General features: G+C 45.0%; 1 protein-coding gene across 4 annotated transcripts in view; it reads left to right on the forward strand.

Moving 5' to 3' along the window:
- GAREM1 (GRB2 associated regulator of MAPK1 subtype 1) overlaps positions 1 to 12,014 on the forward strand; it is a 123,933-nt gene continuing 111,919 nt past the window's right edge. For 3 of the 4 annotated variants that reach the window (XM_073331292.2, XM_073331293.2, XM_073331294.2), the window contains exon 1: positions 1 to 538. In XM_073331292.2, coding sequence (XP_073187393.1) covers positions 418 to 538 — 121 coding nt within the window. In that variant the 5' untranslated portion in view covers positions 1 to 417. Of the gene's footprint in view, positions 539 to 959; positions 1,049 to 12,014 lie in introns of those variants that run through there. The other variant, XM_073331295.2, reaches the window with a different exon arrangement.

A 12,014-nucleotide genomic window follows, 5' to 3' on the forward strand; every position in this document is an offset into this window, starting at 1 on the left:
GGTGCCAGAGCCTCCCCCGTTCAGGGAGACCAGGAGGGAGCCAGCCCGGCACTTTCCTTTCGGGAGCGGGGAGGAGCAGCCGCTGCGCAGGCGTCTCTCGCACCCTGTTGATTAGTCAGTGCTGGGATGGCGTTTCCTGGGCCAGCCGCAGCTGCGAGCCGAGCGGGGAGCAGCCCCGGGGGGCCGGAGGAGCAGCCGCAGCCGCTGGGCGGGTGTCACCTTGCGCTTCGCCAAGCCTAGCATGTCCCGGGGAAGCGGAGGTGGAGGCGGAGGCGGAGGCGGCGGCAGCAGCAGCTGCAGCCGCCGCTGAGCAAGGCGAGCTCCGTCCTGTTGGCTGCAGCACCCCGCCGGGCAGGAGCCGCCGCCGCCGCCTGCCAGCCTGACTCCCCCTCCCCGCGCCCGGAGGCGGAAGGGAAGATGGACCCGGGCCCCTCGCTGGGCTCCAGCCTCAAGGATGTGAAGTGGAGCGCGGTGGCCGTCCCCTTGGACCAGCTGGTTAGCACCTACCGGCTGCCCCAGCTCGTGCGGCTGGACAGCGGTGAGTAAAGCGCCGGGCTGGCGGCGGGGGCAGGGCTGGGAGCAGCAGCAGCCGCCCATTAACTATTAACTTCTGCAGACTCGGCGGGCGGGAATGGCTCCTCCGAGAGACTCCCCCGAGCGCGCGGCGCGGCGCGGCGCGGCCCCCTCCACAGCCGGGGGAAGGGGGCTGCCCGACCCGGGGCGCACGCGTGCCCGGGGACCCCCGGCTTGCCACGGGCAGAGCTGCGGACAGAACCTAGTCGTAGCCCGCCGCCTTCTGGACCAGCGCTTCTCCGGCGGCTCCAGCCTCACGAGCCCAGGGGTCCTCTCAGTGACTTGGGTCCCAGAGCGATGCCTTGCGGCCTGCGCTCATCTCCGGGGCCCCACGCCTTTGCCCGCGATGGAGTTTGACAGGGGTGTGTGAAATCCCTCTCTTTCAGTTCGCCTTGGTTTACAAAAAGATCTTGAATGCTCTCTGGCAGGAACGGCGTGTCTCTTGTGGGTCTGTGTCTGCTTCATTTATTGGGCTGTAAGTAGTAATCCATCATTAACTGGAAAATGCAGAAGTGAGGGGATGTTTACAAGGTTAATGATTAGCTCCAGGAGTTTCTAGCTTGGAAAAACGTTACCCCCATAAAAATTCGGATTCTGGCCCTGAGGGTAGGGAGAACTGCAGAATGCTACAACAGACTAAAATTGCCTTTGGTTTGTACTCTGAAACCAGACATCTCTGCTTATTAGATGTTACGGTAAAGTTTTGGCTCTTCTTCTTTCACTATTTTTCTTTCAGTATTCTACTGGTTTAAACAAACTGGATCATGCTCTTTTGTGTGTGAGAGTTTGGGGAAGCTCAGTGAGTCCAATCTAATGTCAGTTGGGTGTCTTTGAGAGTCAAAAAATACATGATTAAAATGTAGGAGGACATTTGCAATACCTAGGCTCAGTCCTGTGATTATATTTTGTGGAACCTACATCAAGGCCAAAGTAAAAGGAATATTAAATACACCAAGTAGTCTCAGCCATAAATGTTCATCATGTTAATGTTGACTGAAAGGGCAACAGACCTGTAAAAAGAGAGGTAACATGAGAAATTTGTAAATCTCAAAGAAAAGGAACTTTTTATTACTATTTACTTGTATTTTAACCTACAGTCTCTAGGTCAGCGTAATATTTTCTATTAAAATCTGGAAATTAGAGGTTATGCCCCTGATAGAATGGCTATTAAAGCAAAATGCTACTACATAGGACAAGAATTTGGGAATGATATTGCTGTTCTTTGAAGGTTTGGAGTGCATTTTCAGAGACCAGTAACTGGTGGTCATAAAAGGTGTATTGTTATGCCAGTCACAGAGGGAGAGTTCAGGAGGTAGAACTTGAGTGAGAGGGATGGGTCTAGAGAAGGCGGCTCAGGAGGTACAAAAACAATAGCTTTTTCTTGGTCCAATACAAATGTAGGCGTGATTGGTTTTCCCTTGATTTATAGGAAGGCAGCTCATGTTTGGGTGTCTGCTGCAGCAGTTATGGTACTTTCAATGTGTCATCTATGAAGTGACATTGAGGGACGTATGATCTGGTAAAATAATTTGATTACAAGTTTTTCATTTGACTGAAAAGTTGTCCTTTTATGGCTTTGAGACTGGACCAACATCCTTAAGTAATATCTCATCTTACTTTATCTGCTCATCCACACTGAAATCATCCTGTTGCTTACCTGTCCTAATTAGATTCCTGAGGTGATGGGAGCCAGAGCTTTTTGTAAGTCTGCCCCTTGATTATCTAGTATCTTTCCTATATCACTTTGTAGAGCTTCTGTCCTGATGGTCAGAAGTAGGGCGAAGAAAAGATTTTCTGCCTTAACTGCTGATTAGTTTTATAGTGTTACATCACAGGGTACTGCAATATTTATGTGAAAGCCGCTATGTTAATGCGACTTGTATCGTAGTTACACCTTCTGTGGCTTGGAGCAGCTAAAATGGCCTCCGACAGTTGTGCTTAAGATTGTCAGGTTGCTGGAAGCAATTCCAGATGTAGTATGTCTCTTGATAATCTCATAATTCTCTCCCAAGCTTCTTCATCTTTGTTGACTTGCCATCATTGTTGGCTTGACCTTTTATGACTACCAAATTCACAGTCCATTTTGATCAATTTAACAGTCATAGGATTTAAAAAATCATGGATTTCAGCTATTTAAATTTGAAATTTCACAGTGTTGTAATTGTAGGGGTCCTGACTGAAAAAGGAGTTGTGGGGAAGTTGCAAGGTTTTTTATGGGGCTTGTGGTACTGCTACCCTTGCTTCTGCACTGCTGCTGGTGGCGACGCTGCCTTCAAAGTTGTGCAGCTGGAGAGTGGTGGCTGCTGGCCGGGAGCAGCAGTGCAGAAGTATGTTAGTGCCACCCTTACTTCTGTGCTGCTGCCTGCAGAGCTGGGCCCTCAGTCAGCAGCCGCCATTCTCCAGCCACCCCTCTCTGAAGGCAGCAGCGCAGAACTAAGGGTGGCATGGTATGGTATTGCCAGCCCTGTCTGTGCTACTACAGCCAGCAGCCACTGCTCTTTGGCTGCCCAACTCAGAAGTAAGCATGGCAATACTGCGAACCCCCTAAAGTAACTTTCTGACCCCCTGCAACTCCCTTTAGGGTCAGGCCCCCCAATTTGAGAAATGCTGGTCTCCCCTATAAAATCTGTACAGTATAGAGTAAAAGCACACAAAAGACCAGATTTCACTGGCGGGAGACCAGATTTCACGGTCCGTGAAGTGTTTTTCATGGCTGTGAATTTGGCAGGGCCCTGCTTATTGGAAGGGTACTAGAAGCTTATTGGGAGCAGGGAGAGCTCTTGGAAATAAAATTATTATTGGCCTCATGCCCCAGTACATCTCTCTCACCCCTTTCTTTCCCCCTGCCCCATCTCCCTTGATTTGTTGTTTGTGTCTTGTTTTTAGAAGTAATGGGAGGAGTTCCTCATAGTTAATGAGAAGGCACAGATACTGTTCAACTTTGCACTTAGATCTTTCTGCATCTCTTTAGAGGTCTCATGCTTTAGCTTGCGGTGTCACAGAGATGACAGTCACAAAAGTCAATGTCTTATAAAGAATGCAGACAAGATTGACTCCTTCACTGGTAACAGAGAGTGTTTTCTACCTCAGAGGGGATTGCCTTAGAATGGGAGGGAGGAAGTGGTGAACCAGAGACCACAGCTTTGTCCCGTGAAGTGAGAAAGTAGAGTTTGTGTGATATTTATATGAGTGGCTGAAAGACTTGTTGTTCCAGGTCCTCTGTCTACACCCTGGATAACAAAGCCACTTATGGGAATCTGACAGAGGATATCTTTGAATTAAGAATAGGAGAAACCAAAGGCAAAACCGATCGCTAACCTGTTGCATCCTCTGAAGTTTAACACACTTTGTAACTTGGACAGGTAATTCTATCAGGTTGCATTGGGTTTTTAAAGTGAGCTTCGCTGAAAATATTCACAACTTGTAAACACGTTTGCCAACATTTACAAACCTTAGTGCCTGAAGTTAGCCTAAAACTGGCCTGATCTAAAAACGGTGCTGAGTATCCACAAATCCCATGGTAGTCTATGTGGAGCTGCAGGTGCACTGCCCCCTTTGAAATTCAAGCCACTTTTAGATAGGTGCCTGTCTTCAGGTGCCCTAGGTTTAAAATGTTGGCTATTTGAATCTCCTCAAGAAAGTCTTAAACTGGCTGCTTTTCCCTTTGTAAATTTTTGTTAAAAGTAAACTCACTTGGGGGGGTGTGGGTAGGAGGTGGAGTAGGAAGAGGGATTGAGGAAGAGTTGGAGATTTTTTTCATACGTCAGTGTTTGTAAGACTTCATTTTTTCTTGTCTTTGAACAGTTGCTTTTCTGAAGCTCTCTAGCGATGGGAGATTATTGTAATGTGTCTTCACATCTCTTTTGTGATTTAGGTCTTAGAAAAATCGAATTATTCAATTGTTTGAGTGCAAGAACTTCACTGCTCTCTTGTCAGGGATTGTCTACACTGTGCCACAGTGCGGAGAACCAAGGTGGTGCGAATTGCAGAGTGCACCAGAGTGTTGCGATCTAACTGCCCCCCAGGGACACTGCTAGCATGATCTAAAAGGATCCTGTTCAGACAGGACTGTGTCAATGTGAACTAAGTACATTTTTAGTTTGCACCAGCAGCATCCATGCAGGGCATTAAAAGTACAACACTTAAGTGTGCTCTGCAGTTTATGCCACTGTAGTCTGCGCTGTGGTGCAGTATAGACCTAAGTTTAGTCTCATCATGTCTGATGACTTCAAATTCTGGATAAAGTGAAAATGAATGAATGAAGTCACATTTCTTGTGCAAGAATCTCCTATAACTTAGAATGCAGATATGAACATCCTGGAAGAATGTCCCCTCCAAATAGTTCAGCTTGCTTTGTAAGCACAGTTATACCATACACAGGAAATGATAAAAAATACAGCTGATGTGAAACAGAAAAATTTATTGTCCAGAATCAAAATCCGAAATTTTTACATAAACTAAAGCTACTTTTGGGTCAGGGAGAGTGGGTTTTCGGGGTTTCCTGGGGGAGAGGGGAGTGAGGGAAGAAGAAATTTGCCTAGTTATATATAAACTGCACATGGTAGTAATTAGGCTGTGTCATCTCACCTCAAACTGAAATTAAAAGATATATATTCATAACTTCTCATTGAAAACTGGGATAGTTCAAGCTGATAGGAATATTTAGTTGTTCAAATTTCTAAATAGCTTGCACTTCATCATAATGCTGCTAAAGTGGTGAGTCCTCTGAAATATAGAATGGTCCTTAAAGATGGTAAATACTTTATTTCAGATGCCATTGGTTTTGTGTCTTTATCAAGTGCCTATTGCCTTAGCAATTGCGGGTATAAAAAAAAAAGTTTAACAAGTTACAGCACTTAGACTGCTATTACCATGCATGTTTCCAGTATGTCTTAACAGGCTAAATATTAATTGCAAACACAGCTAACAAACACTAAACCCAATGAATAAGCATTACATCTTGTCTTGGGGCTCACTAAATTGGCTCAGTCAGACCAAGGAGAACAAAGACAGTAAGAACTGGATGAGAGAGTCCTGCCTCCACCCCCTGAATTACACTCTAGGAGATGGAATCCTGGCCTCACTGAAGTCAGTGGGAGTTTTGCCATTAACTTGCAAGGGGAAAGGATTGCACCCCAGGATCCAATAGCAAAAATACCTTTATATGACCTTTACTGGCACTGCAGGGTATTAGGCGAGAATAGGTGTCTGAGGTAACGGTGTCTCTGCCTGTTCAGGGGTTATAAATAGACAACAAAATACTTACTATTATAACTTTAGACCTTTCTGGTGAGTTATTGTCTTTAACTGCTAAATAAGTCAATACTCCATGGAGACCTTATCCTTATTTTCTCAAGGTTTTTGAAATTTCTGGTAGCACTGATGTAGTCTAAGGATAATCTTGGAAGCCGGAAGAAAAATGCTATTAAGACTAAGAAGTGGAAATTATGCTTTGGTTAAAGAGTTAAACTCCATGGCTTTTTGGCAGCAAATGGTGAACTCCATTGCTGGCATTCAAATCCAGTTTTTGTTTTTAAATAGGAAAATTCAATGTCCTACTGTTGTCTTATTTATTAGGACCCCTGTCATCCTAGCACCATTGTTAATTTTTGACAGCTAGCTATTGTTTTTATCCCCAAGGAGGGACCTGGGACCACATTCCCTCTCAATTCCAGAGACTGGTCTCTCTAGCGATGAGATCACTATCACAGCAGTCTGCTTGTACTCATCCTGTGGATAAAAATATTTCCCGGTGCTGTCAGCTATTTAACAATCATCACTCCAGAAAAAAATATTTAAAACAAATGATACTAGTGTTTTTAAAATCAAACATCCTGGCACTAGTCTGGCTGGGTAGATAGCCCAGCTTGAGGCACCAGTGTTCAGAGGTCACTTTTGGCTGTTCACTGAGCCTAACTGAGAACACCACTCTGAATTTCTCTGGTGATAGTGTTGATGGATCACTATAAGTTATTAAGACTCAGAGGGAAATAATTTCTTTTGACTCGCAGCATAAATGCAATATTTGTGGTTGCTTTAAGGCAGACTGACTGAATTATGATGTGGATTTCAAAGAGGGGAAAGCCTATGAAAAGGTCTTGTGGGGTTGGGTGAAATGTCTTATGAACCCTGATTAAACTCTCTTAAATAACTGCACTGGGAGATACTTTACTTGATGCCTGATCTGGCTAGGCTTGAGGTTGCCATATTGCTGCCTGGGAGGAACAAGCTTTATTTATTACATTGTAAATCCTGTCCTCAATGAGGTACCACACCAGAGGTAACCTATTTTAAAAAAGGTGTTTAGAACCATAATAAGTGGTTTAGAAATTAGAGATGGAAAAGACCTCTATCTACTCCATTCCCCTGTTACTGCAAGATTGTTCCCTACAACATGTGAAGTGTTTAGTCTAGTTCTGAATGATAAGATAGCGTTGTGTGGCTTTGAGACAAAGAACATCACACTAAATAGAACAGCTTGACTATGAACATAGTGAACAATTCACATTGCATCCTTTTACAAACTCAGGGATATTTTTGAAATTGAGCAATGGCTTTATACTAAGAATTTCACTCCTCTGAGGTTTGTGTGTGGTATCATTTATTGTGGATAGTCTTCTTTCAAGAAACTGTTGCAAAGTGCTTCAGTGGATTGTAGTATTTGGAGGAGGTGGTAAGAACCGCTTTGGAAAAACTAAAGGAGATCAAAAAGACGTGAGCCCCTCAGAATGTACACGATCTAAACACCCATGCTGTGTAAGGCAAGTTATTGTACAATGTGTAGGTAGGTGATGGTTCAGTGGGTAGGTAAAGCCTCCAGTTAGGAGAAGGCAAAAAGACAGGATGTACTTTGGAAGTAGTGACGGCTTACTTATGGCCTGACTTTTTTTCCATAAGCATTGAGCAGCTCTGAAAAATCAGACCATTAATGTTTGAATTGCACATACATCAATGCACACAATTAATATAATCTTCCACCTCTGCCCCACAGACATACTTTCCCTCGTGGTCTGCTGATTCCATCATGACAATTGAGTGAAAAAGCAGATGGCTGCCTGCTTGCTGTATTTTCTTTCCAACAGGCAGAAATGTGTTCCAGAAACACTTTAGTGGAAAAAGCTTTTAAATTGTTTTAAGTGCTGCTACCTTGTGACATCTATGAAAATGATAGTGCCCTTCTGGAGTTGGAGTCCAAGTAACTTGGCAACACCTATCTCAAGTGTAGAACAATCTTCCAGATGAGATGCACCTGAGTTCACTAATGTGTATCTCAATTTTAAAGCTAAAAACTGTCGTCGTTTGAGCCTATTGTTCACTAGCAACTTCAGATACAATAGTGTGTACTGTGTGTTCTTGAATCAGTATGCTACTCCTATTATTGTGGGCTCTTGATAATGCTCTGCTATGGTAGTCAAGGATTCAAAACAGTTTGTCCTAAGCTGCTATTTTCATATGCTCATAAGTGCTCAGATATCACAGGGATGGTACCGAGATAAAGGCACAAAATAGACCACCTGGGCTGAAATTTTGCACTCTTGACCGGTACACAAAGGTTCCTTAGAGATTTTCTTTTAAAAAGGTAATATCTCTCCAGCAAATTCTTTAGTTCAAGAATGGAGGAAAAAATACCCCCCCCCTTTTTTTTTTTAAATGATGGCTCTGATTTTTTATTATTATTGTTGTTTAAAATTTTTTGACAGTCTTCTGGGAGATTTAGTGCATTGGCTTGGTTTAATATTTTAAAATATCACTTAGGGCTTTGGTTCTCACCTTTTTTCATTTGCGAACCCCTTTGGAAATTTCGAATGGAGGTGTGGACCCCTTTGGAAATCTGTTGCCTGTATATATAGTTGAATTCTGTTCAGTTAGTTTTCAGTCTTTTGTGGACCCCTTAGACCTGGGGTTCTCAAACTTCATTGCACCGCGACCCCCTTCTGACAACAAAAATTAATACATGACCCAGGAGTGGTGACCAAAATCTGAGCCCGCCCAAGTCCTATTACTCGGGGGAGGAGGAGCAGAGACAAAGCCCGAGCCCCGCCACCCCAGGTGGGGGTGGGTCAAAGGCAAAGAGATTCAGCCTCAGGCAGGTGGCCTGTAACCTGAGCCCCGCTGCCCACGGCTGAAGCCCTCAAGCTTTGGCTTCTGCCCTTCATGGTGGGGCTCTAGGGTTGCTAGGTGTCTGATTTTTCGACTGGAACACCCAGTCATAAAGGAACCCTGGTGGCTCCGGTCAGGACTGCTGACCGGTCCGTTAATGGTCCAGTCATTGGCGCAGTGGGGCGAAGGCAGGCTCCCTGCCTGCCATGGCTCCACGAGGCTCCTGGAAGCAGCGGCATGTCCTCCCTCTGGCTCCTAAGCTTCGGGTGCTGCCACTGCTCCAAGCATCAGCTCCACAGCTCCCATTGGCTGAAATGTGGCCAATGGGGGCTGTACCTGTGGATGGGGCAGCGTGCAGAGCTGCCTGGCTGTGCCTCCACATAGGAGCCGGCGGGGGACGGGGGGGGACACACATTGCTGCTGCTGCTGCTTCCAGGAGCTGCCTGAGGTAATCGCTGCCCGGAGCCTGCATCTCAGACCACCACCTGTGCCCCAACCCCCTACCACAGCCATGATGCCCCTCCCATCCTCTGAACCCCTCAATCCCAGCCTTGGAGCCCTCTCCTGCACCCCAAACCCTTTATCCCCAGCTGGAGCCTGTACCCCCCTGGTACCCCAACCCCCTGCCCCAGCCCTGATGCCTCTCCCACCCTCCAAACCCCTCAGCCCCAGTTCAGTTCCCCCTCCTACAGCCCAACCCCCTCATCCCCAGCCAGCACCCTCCCCCCCCCCCCCCCGCACCTCAACCCGCTGCCTCAGCCCGGAGCCCCCTCCCACATGCCGAAACCCTCAACTCATAGCCACCTCCTGCACCCCAAATCCCTCATCCCTGGGCCCACACCCCCAGCTAGAGCCCTAATCCTGCACCCCAACCACTTGCCCCAGCCTGGAGCCCCCTACCGCACCCTAAACCTCTCATTTCTGGCCCCACCTTGGAACCTGCCTCTCTCGCACCCCAGCCCCCTGCCTCAGCCCCGAGTCCCCTTCCATACTCCGAGCCCCTTGGCTCCAGCCCAGAGCCCTCTCCTACACCACAGAGCCTGCACCCCCAGCTGGAGCCCTCACTCCCTCCTCCACCCCGATTCCCTGAGCCAGCCCGGTGAAAATGAGCGAGTGAGCGAGAAAGGGGGGAGATGGAGTGAGAGGAGGTGGGGCCCCAGAGAAGGGGCAGGGCAAGGGTGTTCGGTTTTGTGCGAGTAGAAAGTTGGCAGCCCTATGGGGCTCAGGCTTCAGCTCCAATAAGTCTAAGCCAGCCCCAGTGACCCCGTTAAGACAGGGTCGCCACCCACTTTGGAGTTCTGACCCACAGTTGAGAACTACCGCTTTAGACGTAGTCCAGCGACCCCAGGGTCTGTGGACCACACGTTGAGAACCACTGACTTAAGGACACAAATTTAAGGTAAACTCAATCAGAAACTAAGACAGGATGCCCAAGTAAGTAGGATAGTTCTTAAGAAACTAAAACAAGTGTTGTGTAATGGTTCATGTATTGTTGTTTCTAATGGTTGTAATAAAGCATGACACAAGGGACTAGCATTAAAACTGACATGGGAAAGAAGTTAACGTTTTTAATACCTTTATGGGTCAAGGTGTTCCTGGCAATTTTAGTTAAATGAATTCAGCACTCTTTGTAGTGGTCCGGTGAACTTAAGGGAACATGCTGAAAAGAAATGCTACAGTATATGGGACAACATGGTATAGCAGTTAATTTCAGTCACAGGAGCTATGTTCCAGGAATTCCACCTGTAGTTTGACTGCAGCAAGAATATTGATATTTTGGTATAGTGAATAACTAGCTGTCAAGATCTGAGAATCTCTTGTAGGAAAATACTCATCATATTAACACACACAGTGCATTTGACGCAAAAAACAAGCTTCATAAAACACTGTGCCAAATTTCTTAAACCTCTTGAATTTTATATTTATGGTGCGTTCCGTTGGTTTAACTATGCTATTTAAATTTTATTCTTTCTTGTACAGCCCGCATTTTCCATACTATATATAGCTCTGTAGCTAGTCATGGTACTTGATAAGCAAATATACAATAAAGACAGTGTTCCAGCTTTGTACTGTAATTTAGACTGAAAATACAGCACAATGATGAAAGACCATGGTGTGTGAGGAGGTAGGGAAGTATGTTCATGTTGAAGGGATCAAATGTTCCCTAGACTGTTTTGGAAAACTAGCAAATCTACTGCAGGTTTTGTAGGGGAAAAAATCATCCACCCCCATTCATGGAGTGGTGTGAATAACTGGAAGTCACAGAGCTAATTACATTTAAATTGATTTACATCCTTGCGTCCTTGTTCTTGGAAGAACACTTTCAGAAGCCTTAAATTACTCTTGAGTATCTGTATAAAATTATTGAAAAATGAAAACTTCATTTGCTGAAAAGACCTAAATCTCTCTCTTCCTTCCCCGCCCTCCTCCTGAAGGTTATAGCCTCATTACACATTTTACATCTGATCATAAAACATTCACTTTTGAAATTGTGCCCATGTAATTGTGTTATGGTCACACTAGTCTGTTCTCAGTCTTCAAATTTGAAACTTGTTCATATTTGTTCTAGGAAAAAATGTTGAGCCTCTGTGGATGGTGATTAGGAAAGATGAGAAGCTTGAACATTGAAAATGTACCTCCCTCAGATCATAATATAAAATATGACTAGCTATGTATGTGTATGGTACCACGCAGTGTTCCGAGACTGGGTGTGGCTCGCAGCAAGCCACAAAACTACAGCAAGTACCATTCCAGTGTAGGTGAAAGACAGTATATAGAAAAGGGAACACTTTAATTAAAAAAACAAAAACTGTAGCGCTGAATAGTAAAAGAGCTTTGTGAATTGTGAGTATTATTCTCCCTCCAGCCTTTTAGAGATTTTGTTTCTCATTATTGTGTGCTTCTCGACAAAAGTGGAATCTTTTCTCCTTTCTAAATTGTTTAAAAAATTGTTATTGTAAAAAAGTTAAAATAACACTCTAAAGAAGATGATGATTTTTTGCCCTTAATATTATTCATTTGAAACTTGGCTTATAGGAAGGATGGTTTGGGTTTTAATAAATACTTCCAGTTTGCAGTTGGACTGGAAAAATAATTAAAAGGATATAACCAGATAAATTCTTATTCAGAATTAAAGCTATTACTCAAAGTTTTACCCTTCCTATGGGATTAATGCAGTAGTCTGAATACTTTAAAAAATTTTTGCTTATATTAAGTAGTGGTTTGAACAGAACTTATGAGTCTTTGAGACCCAGTTTGTATGGATTTACAGGCCTGAAGCTGGAGAAATTCTTCCACTGGAACAAACTGGGGTTTTCAATGGTGGTGTGACACAATGGGAA

The sequence above is a fragment of the Lepidochelys kempii genome, chromosome 2, assembly GCF_965140285.1.
Source record: "Lepidochelys kempii isolate rLepKem1 chromosome 2, rLepKem1.hap1, whole genome shotgun sequence".
In the NCBI taxonomy this organism is placed as follows: domain Eukaryota; kingdom Metazoa; phylum Chordata; order Testudines; family Cheloniidae; genus Lepidochelys; species Lepidochelys kempii.